General features: G+C 35.9%; 1 protein-coding gene across 7 annotated transcripts in view; it reads left to right on the top strand.

Annotated features, from left to right (window-relative positions):
- TBC1D5 (TBC1 domain family member 5) overlaps positions 1 to 20,898 on the top strand; it is a 319,487-nt gene that overhangs the window by 126,196 nt on the left and 172,393 nt on the right. For 6 of the 7 annotated variants that reach the window (XM_061464900.1, XM_061464904.1, XM_061464903.1 and 3 more), the window contains one exon: positions 426 to 562. In XM_061464900.1, the coding sequence (XP_061320884.1) occupies positions 463 to 562 (100 nt within the window). In that variant the 5' untranslated portion in view covers positions 426 to 462. Of the gene's footprint in view, positions 1 to 425; positions 563 to 20,898 lie in introns of those variants that run through there. The other variant, XM_061464905.1, reaches the window with a different exon arrangement.

The following is a 20,898-nucleotide window of genomic DNA, read 5'->3' as shown; positions in this document are numbered from 1 at the left end:
TTTCTAGGATAGTAGGTCCTGAATCCAGAAGAGTGATGATGATGGGTCTAACCTTAGCTTTGCTTTATAATCTTCATCATCTGCAAGGACTACTATCAGTTCTCCTTGGAATCGGACTAAGAGATGAGTTGGGGAAGCTAGAAAAAGGAAGTAAAGAAGCTCTTTCCCCAGTTTACACTCTGTCAAAACCACTCTTGGACTTTTACTTGCAGTGTGATAGTTGGAGGCACTATGACAATTCTTTCGGACTACAAATAATAAAACATTTGAATAGAGACACTTTTTTTTCTGCAACTAGGCAGCTAATGGTGATGTTACATCTAGAAAATAAGGAAAGGTTTTAAGCATTTTTGCTATTGAGTTGTGTGATTGAAAATTAGCTAAAGAAATACTAAAATGTTTGTTGTTTTTTTTTTTTCCTCCAGATAAATACACTTCGATTGGAATTTACTATTTGCCAATATGTATCATTCTGTGTCTGAAACCAGTCACCCTTTGCAAACCGAGGAACAAGAAATAGGCATTGATCCCTTGCAGAGTTATTTGAACAAGCCAGAGGAAGGTGAGTTTTGTATGTCTGTATTTTTTTTTACTTTATACCTAGAAACTTTATATAAATGTGTTATGACAACTCTACCTGTCCTAATTTGTTTAATTATCTCAGTGAACTTGAACAGGGCAACTTAAGGAACATTTCACAGAGTATGTGCAGAACACTGACACTAATGAAAACCACGAAAAGTCAACTTTCAATTACAGACAGAAACATTAGCCAAATGTTTAATGTGCTGTCATCCTTTTTTAATCATAAACCAAACACTGACTTCAGCATAAGAATACTGAAATGCAGCATGATTTTATGTTACTTTCTGAAGCATGGGCTCTTACACTGTGTATGTTTGGGGGATTTTTGTGCAGTAAAGTTCAGTGTGTTATTTTGGATGAGATCATGCAAATAAAAAGGCCATTTTTTTTTTTTTTTTTTTTTTTTTGGCTCAGCACCTATATCCTTATTTTTTAAAAAACAGAAGCTGAGATAAAATGAACAGGCTCTAAAGGTAGAAATTATTATGTAACCTAAAGTAAATTAATTAAATGCAGTATTTGGAAGACTAATGAACAGTGAGAACGAACTGCTTGCATAATGCAGTGCATGTCTGTGTTGCTTGTCTTTTCTACTTATTTGTGAGTAGTGACAGTATAGTTGGTTGGAAGAAAGTGATAAGCTTAACGAGGAAGCTCATCCTTGTCATGAAAACATTCCTCAAGTGCTCAGTTATACACAGTGGCACCTTAACTACCTGTAATTTTCCAGTCATTGAACACATGTACCAGGAGGGCAAAATAAAAAATTTATTTTAAATTACAGAGTTGAAGCAACTTTGTCATATTTCTTAAGTCCCTCACCCAGATCGACTGCTCTGTGTGGGTGTATCTGTCTATAAATCTTCCATTTACTAGTGCTTACCAAAATAGCTATGTCAAGTTTTGCTTAGTCAGGTTTATTACTTCAGTTTATAAGAAGCTGATGTTTTGCTTTAAAATACATTGGTAAAACTTCATTGTCCCTTTGAGCTAATTCTTTTTTTTTCCTTCATTGGTTTATAAAGCCTTTTCAATGTTAGAAAATGAGAATGAACATCCAGGGGAAAGTATTTTAAAACCTGATGATTAAATGAAATAGCTTTTCTAGGTCAGTGTTCCTCCTCTGACATTTTAACGATATGGAGCCATTTTAGTTTGATAAACTAAATGCATTTTTGTATATATTTTTAGAAACTTGAAAATAATCTTTTTCAATAAGCTAAAATAATACCTGTTTTCCAGAGGAAATGTAGCTGATTCTAGTCTACCCCAATCAAGAGAAGTATAAGCATTTCTTCTGATTTTTTTTTTTTTTCCTTAAGAAAATACTGGTAATTCTCTCAACTCTGTATTAAGAAAAACTAAGATTTTTTACCCTGTTAAAAAATACCAACAACATATTGTAAATTAATTTTATCTTTTCTTGTGCCCAGAAGCGATTCATTCAAGTTACCTTGACTGAAAAGGTTTCTCATTTTTATCCCAACCTTAACATTTCTATGACATACAAAGTTATTAGTATTGAATTGATGTTTAAAAGTGCCATTAATTCATTTACCCCAAATGTTCATTAACAATGTAAATGTATGCTGATGTTCTATGAGACAAGGAAGTGACTAATGACTCTTCGCACTAACAACACTTAAAATGAATAGAAACTTTAGATAGCTAATCTTGAAGTAATCAAGACCCTCATTCAGCTTGGCATCTCTGTATGCTCTAAAACAGCTGTCAACTGTTAAAAATATATACACAACACACACATACGCACATGCGAAGATAAAGATATGTAAATACATGGTTCCCCAAGTCATAAAGGTTACCAACTATGGTACATTTTTTATGTTCTATCTATGTAAATATTTTATATAAAGCATCCATTTAATCTTCATAGGTTTTTTTACTGTGAAACACATACTGCATTTTAATTTGAAACTTTGTATATCCAAAATAAGTCTCTGAAGTTTTAATACTTCATCTTAAATAAGGTGTATGCTCAGATGGTTTTAGGTCTTTGGACATCAAAGTATGCAGTTGTTCTTGTCTGTGAAGTCTGTCTGTCATTGTCTTCATGAAAGTATTTCAAGACAAGGTTTTTCATTCGGCCTCAAGTTTCAGGCATGATAAAGAATCAACTTGGTGCAAATGTGTGTGTAAAGTCTTCTGAATCATGTTTCATAGAAATATGGAGGAGAGGTGGTCCATCAGTTGGAGATGTTCTGTGCAATACTGTGGAATATTAGGACATCTGAATTGTTTTTTGAAGCTGTGCTGAATGCTTTAAGCGTTACCTTGGAAGCAAAGTGCTAGAAGTCTTCACTAAGATGAAGCAATAAAAATAAAGCGTGTCACTGTAAGGATGCTGAAAATAAATATTTAATCATAAAACTAGTCAGATTTGTTAATCTGTGTGAAGTATTGTATTTTTAGTATATGCAACTGATATCAAAACTTGATGCAGAACCAGGAGATGTCACGTCCAGCTGGAGTTTTGAAATTCTCTCACAAGGCATTTTCATAAAATGAAAGAAATCTCAGAAACACATGAATTGCTGTTAAGTATAGCTTGTTGGAAAACTGTGTGCGTAGACTACTTTTTGTTCATTTGCCGTCAGCTTGGAAGGATGTATTTGATGGGATTCCAGAATTTTTTTGATTGAGTCTAGTAGTGCTTAGTGCTTTTATTAAAATCGCAATTAAGGTGTAGAGACAATGCATGGTTTATTTGGGACAGGGCTGTTGGCACAGTGGAGGGCAGATGTACAATTCAAAGTAGTATTGAAATTTTGGAGAAGTGGTCTGAGAAGAATAAGACATGGTTCAGTAGGAACAGCTGCGAGGATTAATGTTGCAGATGCTAGGCAGGAGACAATTACCTAGCTGAACAAATAAAAGTAGAGCATTACAGATGAGGTAAGTGTCATTTGAAAAAAGATCTGGGCGTTCATAGCACTCCAAATTTTGTGTAACTAGGAACTTTGAATCTTGAGTTATGATGAGTCATGAGAATGTGCTTGTTTGCAAGTTTAAAATATTCAGTAACTGACAGTCAGGATCTTTTTTTCTATCCCTTTAAAAAATTCAAAACCAACCAGATAAGACAGTATTTCAGTCTTTTTCCAATGGTTGATTTTTCATTGTGTCTGATTTGTTTTTAAGAAACATGTGCAATATATGCACTCATATATAATTTTTTAAAAAGCATTTTTAATAGTTGGCAAGACATTTGTGGCAGGGATTCTCACTTTAGTAGTCTAATACATCAAATGGAAGATTTTTATTTCTTTAAAGAAATTTTAATTTTGGATTATAGTTTTGGATCTGGTTGTATTTCAATTTACATGTATGTATGTCTACGTGCATTGTTATGTTTGCTTTTGACTATAGTAACTTGATGCCGTATTACTACATTTTCTGTTCTAAGAATCCTTGTGATATTGTTCATTTTAGTCTAACAATATTTTTGAATGATTCCCTCTGAATTAGGGATCTTTATGAGAGAAACCGATGAATCTTACATTTTTTTTGTCTCCAGCAGAGACTTTATAAACCCTGAATATATGAAGAGACATTTCAGAAACTTTGTTCTTCTACCTTCTCCCTGTGTATTGCAGCAGACAGACTGTTTTATTTATTTCCAAATGCTTGAGGTTTATACTACATTGAAATAGGATAACTAGGTTAACTGTTTCTGACCTGCCAGAAATTTTTACTCAGAGTGTTAACCACATTCTGACATAAGTTTTGAAGAGCATAGTAGGTAGTATTCCCATTCCATGGATGTAATGAGAAAGTTGATCCTCTAAGGACAGACTGGAACAATGCATTTAATACTCCTCAATTTAATTTGCTCAATATCACAATTAATACAATTAAGGTCACTTGAAATGAAACTATTAACGAATTGGGTAATTTACTTTAACAATGTCAGTGTGTTCCCACAATTACATTTGCTTTAATTAGTGTACAAGCTATTATTTAATAGCATATTTCACATAGAAAAATGTAATGTGTTCTTTGTTCTTAATAGAAGAAAAGGGGAAACGTTTAATGGGTCTAAGTGTTTTGGATTTGGAGTCTACAGGGTTATATTTCATGTCTAAAGGCAATAGTTGGTGGTGAGGACAGAGAAGGCTGATATGGCTGGAAGGACAAAGATAACTACTGCAGTGTGTGACTGAAATTAATCCAGTTGAGATAGATCAGTTGCCCACCTCATGCTTACCATTGCATCCCTCCTGATTATCAAGGTTGCCTTTAAAAATGTGAGATGGTAAGACAACATTCATATTTCTACTTCGACCATGTTCTGTGTTTTTCTATTGCTCATCTTTGGACAACTTTGCTGTTTTGGTGTTAACCTCATAACCCTGATCACTAGAAAGTATTACTATGTAGAACTGTACCTTATGTGGAGTTTGAGATACCTAGTTTATATCAATGTTATACAGAAAGCATAAAAATCAGAGGGGGATGAATTAGTAAAGTAAATGCCAGCTTCTCTAGACCTATCATGTAATTTCCTCAAATCATATGTGCAGTTCTCATGGGACTGTTGTGGTCTTGGGTGCATTCTTTCATATTGGTTCCAGGGTTAAGTGAATTTTTGTTCTCAGAAAATTGTATTGTCTCCTAATCAGTCAGTAGCTGTTCAGTGTTATGAGTTTACAACCCTTCCAGTCAGTGAAACAATGCTAAAGCAGATTGCCCTGTATGGCATTTATCTGTCTGGTTTTAGAGATCGTTTCTGTGATTACATTTAAAAGGACCCATCACAGTGGTCTAGACCTCTCTGTGTGAGAAGTACATTCCGAGCTAAAAGAAATTGAGAATGGAAATATAGTGAGTTCTTGAAGCCTTACTGCTTTCGTAGCAAATATTTTTTGATCGTGTATTGTATGGTGTCTTGTGTGTCATGTAATGTGTGTTCTTTCCTCTTCTCTCCAGTGAGGGACATGCGCATGAAGTATAGCATTCTGTTGTTAAGAGTCCTTTTAAATATGCATGCTACTTTATGTTTTCATTAAAAAGATGAGATTGGAACAGACTGTTTTGCATTCATTATATTGAAACAGAAGATGTTGAGGGTTGTGATTGTTCTTAATGCCTTTGAGATACTGTGCTATGGTTTGCACAGGTCCTGAGAATGCCCTGCATCCTTCATTGGCTAGTTTTGCCCTTCAGGCAGAATGCTTCAGCGTGCCCCACCAGCAGAGCTTTTGCTAGTGATCCTTGTTCAAAACCCTTGTCCTTCTCCTAGTGGCCTTGGCTTTTCCATTCAAGGCACAGGAATGGTAAAGCAGAAAGAGATGTCTTCAGTCTGGTTCGCTTTGTATGGGATGAATAAAAGCAAAAATGGTTTTAACATATTCAAACACCATATGCTTAACATAACAAGCTGTTTAATATTCATTTATTAATAATAACTACTGTTTAGCTCGCTTTTAATTGAGCAGCAACAGGTTTGTAGTGACAAAGGCTATTGGAGCAGCACAGTGTCTTGAGCTAACTCAGCCTGTCACTAGCAGCTTCCCTGCAACTCTTCATTTTCTCTTCTCTTTTCTGTATTAGTAATGCCTTGTTATTAAGAGATCAGTTCAAAGAGAAGCTATGCATGTTTAAAAATATATATATTTAATATAAAGTTAGTTGAAAATAGCCAGCATGCAGTACATTTTTTCCTTTAAAGACTATTTGTATGAGTGTTGACATGCTCTCAGAAATTTGCCAGTTGAGCATCCTTTGGTTTCAGTGCTTGCTATGAGTTTGTATTTAGGAGCTACAGAAATATTTTAAATCAGCTGTGGGAGTGAATGTGAGTAGCTGACATGGTACTGTGGGTTACTGGCTTCCAGAGTTGGATTTTCCTCTCTAGAATTGGTAGCTCCAAAGTTTTTTTTGGTGGCTTCACATTAAGTTGCACATTAAATTAATTTCAGTTTGGATGTTATTTTGTGGCATGGGTAACTGGCACAAACATCGTGTAGGGAAATTGCTTTTAGTGGTTGAAAAGGCAGAAGATAAGGTTAGAGAAGACCTTTTGGACAGCAGTGTCTGTTGTTCTAAAAGAAATCTAAAATGTTTATTTTGGAAGTTCTCTTCTAATTCAGTGTATGGAAGTAAGACCATTCACACTAACGACATTGGCACGCTACCTTGGTTCAGTCATCTCAGCTGGGAGTTTCCAGTTCCTTCCAGGTACAGCCATGTCTGAATGCTGGCATAAATCACTTGCCTCCTGTCATTCTTCTAATAACTCCTTGTGACCCTACTTTGGGAAAAGCTGATTTCAGTGTTTCTTTTTCTAGCTTTTCCCAAATTGAGTTTAAAGCTCAACTAGTTGGCTCTTATCTCACTTCCTGGTGTACCTGTAGTATCATACATGTGGTATAAAAGGAAATGATGCAAATTGAATAAAAAAGAAAACTTTTTTTACTAAATTCTACATGCATAGAGGAGCTTAAAATACCAAGCAGAAATTTCCTTTTTTAACTATAGAAACCTGCTGAACAACAAAATTAAAACAGAGTAAGGTTTTTTCATATGATCTCTCTCAATGTAATTAGAAGTATGTTAAAACTAGCTCATTATTAGAAGGTGTACAGAAGCTACTGATAAGAATGGAATAATTCTTTGAAGATTTTACTCAGACTTGATACAAATATATCATATGAAGTTTACTACCTGTAAACCCCTTACATATGAAGTGTTTCCAGGCAGTGATCAAATTATGTTAAATGGTTGTATCTCCTACATATGGAAAAGGTAGATTCTCTTAATTTAAAAAAAATTGAACCGTACAAGTTTGATTGTACTTGTGTATGTATAATAAAAGACTAGTAAATCAGAATTCTAGCTGAGGCCAGCATGATTGGTACAAGATAATAATTAAATGTTTGAGTTCACTTCTGTCCTGACGTACAGAAGATTGTAATTTACAAAGCAGTCTGTGAGTTGTGTGCAGCTAGCTGATGTTACAGACCTCCGTATCTGAGATTAAATGTATGTTAAAGCATTTTGAAAGAGTTTAACTGCCACAGATTTGATTGTATTAGAAATTGATTGCTCTATATAACAGAAATATGTCAGCACAGATGGGATCTTTCCCATCTTTCATATATGTGGACATTTATGAAGATGTGGAATTCCTTATTTTAAAAAGGTAGGAGTTCAACCTAGTTTCACTTAAGTGCCAAGTGATATGCAAAGCTTAAATTTTAGGCTTTGTTTTACTAATAACCCTTATTCTTTAGCCTCTTTGGGTACCCCTGTCCTTGTCCTCTTTGGATGTGCAAAACTAAGAGGTGTAGAATGGCAGAGATGAAGTACCATCACACTTATTTTAAGTGATAAGAAATTAGCTGGTAAGATGTGTATTATTTATTGACAATCTGGCCTTTTAACAAAGAAAAATAGGCCTATGCTTAAGTTGCCACTGTTACAACCGAAACAGCTGATACTTTAATGAACAACATACTGAGGGCCATCCAGGACATAAGGCAAATTAAGCAGGTTACAAACTGCGTATCTCCTGTTTAGGTATAGGATATCTCCCCAGCTCTGACAATTAGCTCCACTGATCAGGCAAGCAGACAGACAGAAACAGAAGGAGGCCATTTGTATCAATTTGAGGAACAGACCTAGTAATGAAGTAAAATATCCATACCAGGTAGTTTCACCTCTGCTTTGGAACACATATTTCTAACTGCTGATTTCAGCCCTGCAATAGCAAATAAATAAATAAATATGTGCTGCTTAACAAAAGCTTATTTTCTGTTGTTTACAAATTGAGAGCAAAGGAATAATAATACTTCTAACCTAGAGAGTTTTTTTAAAAGGAGAAAACATGTTCTGGACATACAAGCAAATATGAATCTTGGTAACCTGACAGCTTTGTTTAAACGTTGAATGTGAGTTTCCTTTCATGAAAATCTTTTCAAAGTACAGCAATTCAGCTGTGAAAACCCGAATACATTAATGATGACAAAGAACCTCTGGAATGAGCCAACATTTGTTTTTGTTCTTTTACAACGTTGCATGATGAATTGCACATACAAAAGTGTTGCAAGTTGTTTTTAATTTTCTTTTCTTACTTTGATAATAAATGTCTCCACTGTTTATCTTTTTGGTTAAGGTACCTTATTATTACTAATCAGCTTTAATTATTTATAGCAAAATGACTGTGAAAGATGTTTCTTTGATGTCAAACAAGTCAGGGACCTGATCCTGATCCTATTTAAATTAATGGCTAGGTTCCAATTGACTGTAAAGGTAACAAGCCTGAGTGCCCTTATTGTCTAAGGGAAGCAGTGATTTAGCCTGTGATCCTGCATTGTGGTTAGCTACTTGGAATTCCTCAGTTTTGGGAGTGTTCAGATTTCTTGGTGTCAAGATTTGGCTACCCAGAGGCAGAGTGCATATAGTCAACTTTTAAAAGTCCTGGTCTTCATTTTACTCATAAGATAAGCAATAACTGAGCTAAGGCTAAACGTACGGGATAGTGAGAGAGCACCTTTATCTCTAAACAGAATGAAATGCTAAAATGGGGGGAGTGGGAGAGATGTGCGTAGCCTTTCTGCATTTGTCTGCCTTTCTCCACAGTCAACAAAATCACAAACTAACCCAAGTCTGAACAACACTGGTTTGAAACATCATGTTTCAATTACATGTATGTGAGCTTAAGTTTAAATCTTGTTTTGTGTAAGTGAACTATTGCTGAGGTTTGTTTCCAAGTATTTTAGGCTTCAGATTTCTATGGCTGTACCTGTACACACACACTTTATGACAAGTTTGAACACTTCTGTCAGATCTAGAATATTATTTAATCATTTCTAAATTTCCATGTTCATCTTTTTCATATGTCAGATGTTTAGGTCACTGCATCAGTAATCATGTGACTATAATGTTTCAACTGCAGTACGAATGACACAAAAGGATATAGGAAATCAGATTTATTTTTACTGTTTGTGACAATCACACAAGGTTGTGACACAGTTTGTGATCCATGGCTTCATCTGGTTAAAAAGGGAAGCAGGACTTGGGATGTTTGTTTTGCATCTCTGTGCTTACCTCATCCTCTTAGAAAGTGTCATACAGCAAAGAAGCTATGAAATTAATTCTCATTACTTCCATAGGAAGAACAACTACACTATATATTCTCATGCAAAAAGAAATTTGAAGCAGATGAAATTATATGCCTGGTTCATACAAGAAGTCTGTAGCAGGGTCAGGAACTGGACCCAGATTGTTCAAGGTCCAGGCCACTGCCTCTTTACCGTGCCATCCTTCAACTGTTGCTTTCTTTCAGCCATTTTTTGTGAGTCTGGTAGCTAATTCACTAAAAATAGAGTAATTTTGGTACATGTCAGAATACACACAAGATCTTTTCTTGTTTCATACATAAATTTGAAATAAATAAGCCCTTGTCAGCTTAGAAATTTCAAATCAATTTTTGGCAATGGAAATGAAAAGTATCTTAGAAGATGCAGATCATTGTCACCTTTTCAATATTGTGAGTAATCAGAATTAAAATATTTTGAGTATTCTGAATATTGAATATTTTGAATATTAAAGTATTCCCTAAGCTTTGGCACATGATGGCTCTGGTACAGATATATAAGTGGGTTAATATTAAAAAACACAGTTTGGCCAGAATTTTAAGGAATGTTACTCCATCCTAATGAAATAGTTATTAAAGTTGATCTGTTTGTCCTTTTTTGTTTCATTATTTTGATTCTCAGCATTTGCCAGCTCTTGTCTTAAGAAGAGGGAAAATACTAAAACTTCTGAAGAGTTTGTGGTTTTTTGAAAGTAAGCACTATATACTGCTTTTACTGTTTCACTCTGTTAATATCATAGTAGGGACATTAGCTGGCATGACATGTTGCAGTGAATGAAGTGTTACCTTCAAGTTTACCCTGCAGCTACTGTTGAGGTAAATCTCTGTTGAGGTAAATATCTCTTCTATTTCATGAGAAGTAGGTGGGAAGGTTAAAGATCAAATTTAATGTAAGTTAACTATAATGACCACTTAAAATGAAAACCAAACCTGCTCTAATTTCCTTCTGTTAAATATCTTAATCCTTTACAAACAGTTGGCAGTTACATGTTCCTCTTTGATCCTGGAGGGATAATAATGCCTAAACTCTGTGATAGGAAGACTGCACTGAGATTTCTGAACAAATCTCATTCCATTTAGTGCAACTGGGGCCATGTAACCAAAATATTAGCAAGTAGCCTTTATGATCAATTTTTCCACTAAAATTTTGATATCCCATTACCAATTATTGTTCTTGATCTTCTTAGAAGTTAAAAGGCACAAAACTCATCCAGATAAAGCTTTTATGGTGGTGATAATTCTTCTGAGAAATCAGATTTGTAGTGATATCAATGAATTTGACCGTAGGAAAAATGAACTGTATAGTGTTTCAGTACTAAGTGCAGTTGCAGTGATAGAGTTCTCATGCAATACATATGAAAATGTTTTCAATGATGTGAAAAGATTTCATTATAGTGGGGTATATTTTGTATACGTTAGTCATAATATTTGAACATACCATTGTTGGTTTTGTTTACTTTTCATTTGAAATATTTAAAGGGTGGAGCAACAGAACATAAATCTGTCCATTAGTGAGCGTTTCTACTTTGCACTTCGATGAATTCTCATCAAATTTGATTTGCCAACTGGTAGCCAGAACAGATGTTATCTTAATGAAAGAGGGAAACATATTGAGCCACAGGGCCACCTCCAAACTTCTGTGACCAAACTTCTGGTTCATGGTTTATTGAAGTGCAAAAAACAATACTCCTTTGCAAAAGCATAGAGAGCTCTATTCTCAATTATCACAGCTAGGTGGCCTTTGAAAGAAAGAAGAGATGTAAATCAGAGCCTATACTGTGGAAGACTAGCTCTCAGAGTTCTTATGACTATAACCAGTGAGAACTTTGCATTAAAAGTTCTGGAATTAAAATTGACATTTATATTTAATGTACTTTATAAATTTATATATGTGATGAACACATAGCCGTTTCAGTTGTGGCATTTGTGTGAACTACAGTTACACCTTTGTAGCTGTGCTATTAGTATAAATACTTGTTCAAGTGAAGATTTTTTCATTTTTAAGAAACAGTTTTGTAGCACGCTTCTATCAGAAGCAAACTTCTGATTTGGAAAAACAGCATGTAAACCCTGTATTAAATGCTCCTTGGAGCTTTTAAAAAAAGACCATATAAAGCCTGTACTAAATGGTCTTTAGCTCTTTCTTATATATTTAATTTTCACAGAAAAAAAAAACTATTTTCATAAAAGCAGCTATAAATGAAAATCACAGATTTAATTCTGGACATGAAAAATCTGCTGCAGAGTTTTCGACTTGGAATTAATGTGGTATTTATGATACTACAAGTCCTCTAGATATTACAAATTTAGGAAGCTACTTGCAGGGTTTTTGCGATTTCAAAGACACTTACTCATATCTGTCAGATTCAATTTGAGATTCCTATGGAAAAATGAGCCTTCATTTGGTATCTGGCATTTGCATTACTTGGCTAAGGACAGTTTTATTTTTCTGCATATTACTCTGTTGCTTGCTAAAGCTGTAGCTCAGATCAGCAGCTTTGAAACTTTTGAACATACTTAAGTGGGTCCAGGTTTTAATTAATACAGAAAGATGAAGTGAAGTTGAACATTGTATTACTTGTGACAATTTCTTAAATCAAATACAGAAGTCAAGTACTTCTGATTTTTGTGAAGCTGAAGTCAGTTGTCAATTGATAGTTACTTTTGATATATATAACAAAATTATAATAACTGTATAAAAAGAATACTGAGTCTTAAGATAGGAAGTGGTGAAGTCTGAAAATCATGTAGTAAATTACGTGTACAGTGGTAATTTTCTGTTAGCCTAGCATAAGGAGTAACATACACTGTGTATCCAAAGCGTGGGCTCCTACTATAAAATGATACCAACTCTTTGCTGCAAGAGAATAAAAATAAGCAGTTATTTTATGAATCCTTCATGCTGTAATCACATTAGGAAAATAGGCATGATTATTGAAGAATGTTATTAATCAGATTTTTTTAAGGTAATTTAAACCTTTAAAGATCACTCCAGGCATTGGAAGACCAGCATGGGCCTTTGGGAAAGGAGCAGAATTGTACCAGTACCATGGTCAGCTGCCTGCTGGTGCTGCTTGTGGCTTGCCACCTAGAGAGCCATTGGTGGCTCAGCCCAAGCTACCACAGTGACGTTTCTACACTGTGTAAGTACTCCCCTTTTTAGGTCTTTACTTCGATCATCAAGGGATTTTCTGTTTATAGATTAACACCATTTTGCATCAAAGATGATGAGTCAGTTTGGGGACTTCTAACTTACTTTAGTAGTTCTCATTTACCACTTCCTTCCAAGTCTGTATCTGGTTTCAATTTTGATGAAGTGAAGGCACTCACAATTTGGGGGCTTTAGATGGGATCTGTTTTTTCTTTTTACAAACCATATGTCAATGCTTTAAAGGCCTGTCTTGTGGCTAGTTGAAACAAAATCAAAACACCTAGAAAAGGTCCCAGTCTGAGAAATATTTCCTAATTTCATTAAAAATGCTTTTCATTCGATGTTTACGAATTACACTTTTAAAACTTTGCCTAGAGGTAAGGAGGAGTGTTTCAGAAATAAGAAGTTTAAGTAAAATTACTACAAAAGCATGTAATCTTCCATTTTAGTGTATTTCTTCTTCTGAATAAGTTATGCTCTAATAAAAATTAAAGAGCAAGTTACATTTCAAAGATCAGGTCATCGTAATTCATTGACATTAGGCCACATAACTGAATAATGTCTTACTTCAGTGAAATACATCAAATGAGATCAACAATTATGACTCATAAACATGCCTCGCAGGCATAAAACAGCAGGGAATTAGCATGTGAGGCTGATAAATATGCATGTAAATAAGCTCCCAAAGGAATAACATGGGTTTGATTGATAGGTTTAGAATTGGAACATATGTAAACCCCTTTATTCCTCATTCTGGTGTAGCTAAGTAAAGATGCGTTTTACTTGTTAAAAGTTTCAATAACTTTGTAAATCTTAATGCCACATCTGCTTTTGTGTGTGCAGGCACGTGTGGGTGTCACTTGAGAGATTGATTGAATTGTCTGCAGGGTAGATGCCCTCACGCTAATAATGTAATGTTTGCGTATGTATATTGGAGTGGCTGTGTATGTGCATGCACATGTATACATATTTGGGCACTGTATATCATGTGGTGTTGAGCAAAAAATTATTTTAAAGGTTGATTTACTCAGAATTTACAGATTTTAAAGTTGGCTTTGTGAGTAGAAAACTGAGTTGTAAGTTTTTGTATATGCACCCGTATATTTATTTTTGCAAATATATTCCACATTGAAGGTAATTACTATTTATATTACAGAAAGTCCCACAAGTACTACTACATTTAAGAGTCTGGCAGTGATTGTTTATAAACTTCCATTTTTGTTGGCATCTTACAGCTTGAGCTCTTATCTGCAACTTCAAAGTACCTATCACAGCAGTATCTCTATGTTGATCAGCACAAGTGTTTGTGCTGTGCAGAGATTTACATCCGTATTGTTAGAAAGGTATGTAACATACTTTGCGTTTATAAAACATTAATACTTAGCTGTGCCAAATACAGACCAATTGGTTGCCATTGTCATGTGGCCTGGTGTACATCTGCTTTATTACCATTCCCTGCTATTAGGCAATAAAAACTTTTCCAACTGATGCACACTCACTGATGTTGCATCACACTGTAATTATGCTAAAGCGATCTTAGACCACTGGCAGGCAAGATGCAAAAACATTTTCAATAGCATGAAGTGTCTGTTGACTGTAGATTTTAGTTATATGTGGTTTATAGCTAAAATAGTCATTCTGAGAACTTGGAGATGGGACTTGCATCAAAAATCACAGTTGTTCACCTGTGAAAACGTCCGTTCTGTAATACCTGCCTTTCACTTAGAGATACCTTTCTGTGGAAATAAAGCTTGAGCAAAATTACTTCCATCTGTTTAGATTTATAGGGTAGCAGAGAATATATTTTCCAGTTAAGATCAGTAAATTCCAAAGCTACTGCTTAGTTCTGAAAGCTGGCTCTTTTTGCTGCTTAAAAATAAATAAATAAACTTGTAGCACTTAGAGACATCAGCATCAAATCTCATGTGGGTTCTCATGAAGCAATTTATAGCTACCTTGTATAATTTGTATAGAAATGTTAAGTTGATCCCTGCTCCAACAGCATCAACTGCTTAATCCAGAATGTAACAGCCTGTGGCACCAAGAAAAAGCATGCCCTGTGTGCAGACTAGGGTAGGGGATTTTGCATAATAGAGCTGAATAAGCAGATTGCTATCAGGAACTCCGATGGACCATGTTTCTAGCTGCATAGCACTGCCCTTATTCACAGGGGATGCCTAGATATCTCTTGAGCCAACAGAAATAGAAAATTAAATCACTTTTGTATATTCCCCCCCATCAGTGTGCCTTTTTTACAGTCGGGGCCTTGACAGTCCATCACTCAGTTTCCAGTCCCCACAAGGAATGTCCTTCAGTGGCCCAAGAAAAGCAAGGAAATTGCTGCTAAGTATTTTTTCCTTCACCTCTAGAATTTTCCACATTTTCTCCAACATGTGTGAAGCCACTGGGAAATATGGTTAAATGAGTTAAGCAGACATCACCCATCTGTGCATCTCGGGGAAAATACAAACAGTGCTGTCCCTCCGAGAGCTTTCTTGGTACATAACCAAAATCAGAACAACCACAACACTCTAAAGCTAAGCCTAGGCAAGTCTCCTGTAGAAAGAAAGGGAGTAGCTCTTAGAGGAAACTGCTGCTTCTGGCTTACCCCAGTCTTGCTGATGCACGGCCTTTGCAGAATTTAAGGTAGTCCTAGCACCCACACTCCTCCAAAATGCCTAAAGGTTACTGGACACCCAAGAAAAGGTGACTCTACATCATGCCTCCTTCAGACAGTGTTCAAACCCTGGCATTCAGCCCCAGCTCTGAATTTCAGTCCCCCCACAAGCCAAATTGATCACATTGCAGCCTCTTCTTTGTTTGTATAAATGTTTTATAATTCTAGATAGAAGGCATCGCAGGAACCCTACTTCTGTTCAAGTCCTGATTCACCCTTTAATATTGTTCAGTGCTGCTCTTTCTACTACTCAAATGATTTGTAATTTGTATCTCTCAAATGGTTCCCCCTTGGATTTCTCATGCACTGAAAAGTCAGATGCCTGACATTACTGTGTAAAGTTAAGTGCTTGGGGTTAATGAATGGCATTAAATTTTATGAGGTCATGTCCAGTAGATGTTAAAAGAAGCTTAAGGGAACTTTATCACTGATAGAAATTAACAGTTGGCATGAGAGAATGCCTGAGGGAGTTCAGTTCTAAGCAAAAATAAAATCGGTGGTATAAAAACTAAAATATAGAGTCATTGTGATTAACGTAAACATTTTTGTTAGGTAATTGGTTACGTGTTGCAGTAAAAGAAATGAGACCTCATGGTTTGAAAGGAAAGAACATTATTATATTTAGAAAGCAATTAATGTTTCTGGTTTAATAAAAAAAAGTCTACATCACGTACAATATTTATAGTCTTTCGGTAAACATATAACCTTTGGGGCTATATTTATCAAATAGTCAAGTCTCCACTTATTTACATTAGCTTTTTCTTTGGGCAAAATGTGTTTTCCCTAGTGAAGTACATGGTTTTGTTTCATTAAACCTTTATTTCTACTCGCAAGCATTGCTTATATTACAGACCAAATGAGTAAATTCTGTGTACTTAAGTCATCTAAGGTTTGTGTTTTGGGGTTACTGATGGATGCATGAAAATTCTGTTTCAAAAAGAAAATGGCTACATTAACTTATGGATAGATCTGTTTTGCATAATTATGTGGGGAACTATTCAGTAATTATACTAGTATTCATATGCTGTAATTTTCGTCATCTTTATTCACTGTCATTCCAATGAGAGGAAACGGAAAACTTGTTCAGACATATATATTCTTTATTGCTCTGTCGTACGACCTGCAGTCACAGCATATAGCGCTTTGTCAAATAGTGCCTGTGCTTGAGCAAGACAGCTATTGTCGTGGATTTCGTTCCCACGGTATGTGTGTAAATTCTGCAGCCGTACTTCATGGTCTCTAATACCATGCTATGGATATGTCTAAATGACCTTGTGCAGACCTGTTCCTTCCACACCACTTGAGGTCTGTGCTGTCTGGATGCAGTGTTAGAGGTAGTGGTGAGCCTGCTGAGGATGCAGTGCTGCAGCACAGAGGAGTCAATGTTTCTGGATCAGAGCTTTTTCTCCTCTCTAGTTGGACAGAGACGTACCATACCTATCACACAGCACAGAAAATCATGGCCACGTCCTGAATTTGATAGGTGAAATCTGAAGAAATAGTGAAAAAAAATGAGAATTTGTAGTCCCTCAGGACTGTTGTGTTGCTCTCCATGTGATTATCTTTGTGTTTTGATACAAATTACATACATGAAATGCCCTTTCACATTTTCCTTTGGTGGTACTCGGTCAAAAACTCCGAATTCACAAAGTTGATGCTCTGTGATGCTGGATTACATTTTTGTCTTACACCCAGACTCTTCTTTTTGGTTAAAAGATATTGCACATTTTCTGTCTTGGAGAACTGGGGTTACTGTCTATAAAAATTGACTACTACTATTTTAACGTTTTTCCTATTATTGTGAAAACTAAATCATCAGCCTTTTGGAAAGCTTCAATATAATTGCTGTGTGTGCAAGAAAAATCTGGTTATACTTGTCTAATTCACATTTTTTAAGTCTCGTATTTTTTATGTCTCCAAGCACTTCATACTTGCATGCTTAATTCCATTCTGAAGTGCTACCAGGGATGCACACTACTCGTCCTTCTCACAGGAGGGCAAGTGTGGAGAACAGAAATCTGTCCTGTGATGGGTTACATACCTCATGCAGAAATGTTTTGTGGGGAGTTTCTTTCTCAGTATCTACCACAGAAGGACAAACTACCTCACACTGTAGTAAATAGAAGTGTTTCGTCATTCTGGCTGTCAATTTGGTATATTTTTATATTCTGATGCAGCTGAAGATTTTCATCTCTTAGACATCTAGATTTTACTGCTAATGCATATGTATCTTTGCTCTCCAAATTTTTCTAGATCCATCATTCACAACGTGCATCTGCTTTTGGACCAGTGAAGTACACAGTTGGTGCCCTCCAAATTAACTCAGGGTTGATTTAAAAGAATTCTCATGAAATCTAGTGTTCTCATTATGCTTCGGCATGTTTTGATTTGGCAGTTTAAAAGCTTTAGCTCAGTACTTCTTTTATACTGTTTGGTTATAAGTTATTTGATCAGAGAAATTTATAGAAAATGTAGTGTACTGTTCCATTTCATGTTCTCTGAGGTATGGATCTACTGGATATACAGTGTATTCTGAGAATTAGCAGCCTTAATTAGCCTCAAATTAGGAGTCTGGGGCTTCCTGGTTTCATCTTATAAAACCCAAGCTAAGCAATTTTAAGCTTGGGTGTCCCTTTCTAGTGCAGGTTTCTTCTTTATAGTTAATTTGATTAGGATAAGGGCTGCTCTACCAGCAGCAGGAATGTCCCTTTCAGGGTTCAGTGTTTGCATCTGTGTGGCTGTGCTTGTTGTCTTCAGGTTGTTGGGGTTTTTCTCAGACCATCTTGCTCAAGTTTGCCAGGTACTGGTGCTATCACAAGGTGAAGGCATCCTGACATGATTAGGGTTTTTTTTAACAGTGCACTTGTTAATTGCCTTATCCCTGTACTCTGCTGCTGGAGGGGCATCAAAGTTCTACCCAGATAACTGTAAATTTTACCCAGAGACTAAGCTGCTTTTTCAAAATCATTCACATAATTGATTTGTTAAAGAACTAAAAAAATGTGCTTTCTCTCATTTTATGAGAGGATGATAAGGGATGATAGATAAGGGAAGTAAAAAGCATATGCACTTCTGGTATGTTGTGTTCCTAGTTTATTAAACCACTGTAGATATAGTAGATATAACATATCTATAGTAGATATATATATCTAGTAGTAGATACTATATATCTATAGTAGATGTAACATATCTACTATTTTTGGTCTGTGTAATGCTGCTAAAATGTATTATGTAGTTACATTATCAAAAATGTGTCTTTTCAATAGTTACGAGCAGGATCCTATTTCTAACTAATTTAACAGGTTATTCTGTAGTTTATGTTGATAAAAATCAAAAGTAGCTTGCTTGTTGAACCTGCAGATCTGACTGCTTCCCGTACTGCTGAAGGGAGGTTTGGTAGGGAAAGAGGAGGCTGCAGCTGGAAAGAGCTGGAGGAGCTGAGCTTCCTGGGGTGACAGGGATGCTGTGGGTGCCCAAGTGTCTCTTCCTGGCCTTGGGCGATTTAGGAACTGGCTGCTTCCCACATTGCTTCACGTGGGAATTTATTCACCTCTTACCGTGTGCTTTTAAAACTGCAGCATTTGAGGAAAGTCCAGGCGTTGGGTCTTGCATCTCTGTGGCAACTTCATAACTTCAAGCTTCTCATCTGCTTTCTTTTCCTCAGAGCCAAAACTCACAGTTCATCTACTGGCTCTGAGAGGTAGTGCCAGCCCTTCCACGAGATGCCAAGTTGTTCCACTGCCTTTCAGTTTCTCCTGTTTCCATTTGCAGCAATGCTGCTGCTGCTTTTGTTCTCTCTGATTGCCTCCTAGCCATAAATGCTCTTTATTATCCCATTCCGTGTAAGCAAGCAGTTAGTTACTTGTGTGTCACCAAGGTACCCATGTGGATGCTCTGATTTCAGGCTGTACCTCTTTGCATGTATGTGCTGGGCAAAGGAACATGGTATAATTTTCACAGTGTTTCTAAACATATTTATGATCAATGAAGAAGGTCCAAGAAAGTACATTCTGCTTTCAGGAGAAGCCTTTGACATCCATCAGTCATGCTGTAAATCATCAGCCTGCTGTGATAGCTTCCTTTGGTAAAAAACAACAAAGAGATAAAGCAGAATTGTTCTAGTTCTTTTTTCAACCTATGGTTCTAGTTATCATGAGACCATCTCGCCAGCCTTAGGAGGTGAGGCTGCGTATCACTGCCACGTGTCTTCCCAGCCAGGCTGGCCTTTTTCCTGATAAACCTGTTATTCTCAGCTGAAGGGCAGCTAACTCCTTGTTGAAAGGGCTGTTCAATTTCAAAGAACGAGACTTTAATCCTTTCTCATTTGTCTTCTACTATCATTTAATCTTGGAAAACAGCAGAATGTTAGAAAACTCCTGCTCACTCTTCCTTGTCTCAGTCTTTTTTCCTTGACTCAGTGGAATACATACTACTGTTCTCAAATATGAAAAACAAACTATACTTACATATGAGTTAGTATCCCAAACGGAAGGAGTGCATCTATCTGTAAGATAGAAATGTGGTTAAAAATAGGATGTAATTGAAGTAAATTAAAGGACAATAGTAGCCTTCAAACATCTAAAGAGATGGTATGTTTTTCTTACTGTCAGTGTAAATGGTCTCTGGAGACCACCTTTTTAGAGTGATTGTGCGTGCCTAAGATTAAGCAAAGCTGCATGACCAGTGCTATCTCAGGAGGATGCTGAGTCATTAACTCATGTTTATTGCCTCTTGCCATCTTTAGATTATTGCAATTTATAGCTCAAAGGCCTTTTAGGCTGTTTATAAGTTAAAATTAGCTAAATTCTTCTGGATGCAAGTGATAAGTCACTCAGCATTTGTGTATCACGGGATATAAGTTCCTAGTGATGATGCCAGGCGGCTGCTAAGATTTTTTTTGTTCCTGTGCAAAGTCTAATTTTGCTATTTGTCTGTAGTTATACTGGATTACTCTATCCTCTGTTTTGCTAATTTTGCTAATTTGCTATTTTGTTAAGTGTGTATGCTCTTAAAGAATTTAGAAGTTAGAGATGATATTATTTATTAGGTATACGGCTTCCACTTCAATCAGACTACATTAAAATGTTTGTATCTTATTCTGGAGTCTGTTGAGTCACATTGGTGGTGACCTAGGAATTTCTTTAAGTTATACATGGTAAATGATTAGTTGGGTTACATAGCAGATAAAGGCTATAGTACTGAGCATGTGAACAGAGGTGGATATAATTTATTATGGACCAAAGACAGTGCATTAGGAGAAAAAGTAACTGAAAAAAGAAAGTTAGAAGAATCGCAATTTACCTTATTCTGTGGATTTTTTCTTTTGCCAGTCTCATTTCTGCTGTTAACAAATTCAGCTGAGGCTTA

The sequence above is a fragment of the Pezoporus flaviventris genome, unplaced genomic scaffold, assembly GCF_033815535.1.
Source record: "Pezoporus flaviventris isolate CSIRO_AGI_PZ_B2104156 unplaced genomic scaffold, CSIRO_AGI_Pfla_v1 ptg000037l, whole genome shotgun sequence".
NCBI lineage: Eukaryota > Metazoa > Chordata > Aves > Psittaciformes > Psittacidae > Pezoporus > Pezoporus flaviventris.
The sequence above is the reverse complement of the archived record's forward strand: the minus strand, read 5'-3'. Positions and strand labels throughout refer to the sequence as shown.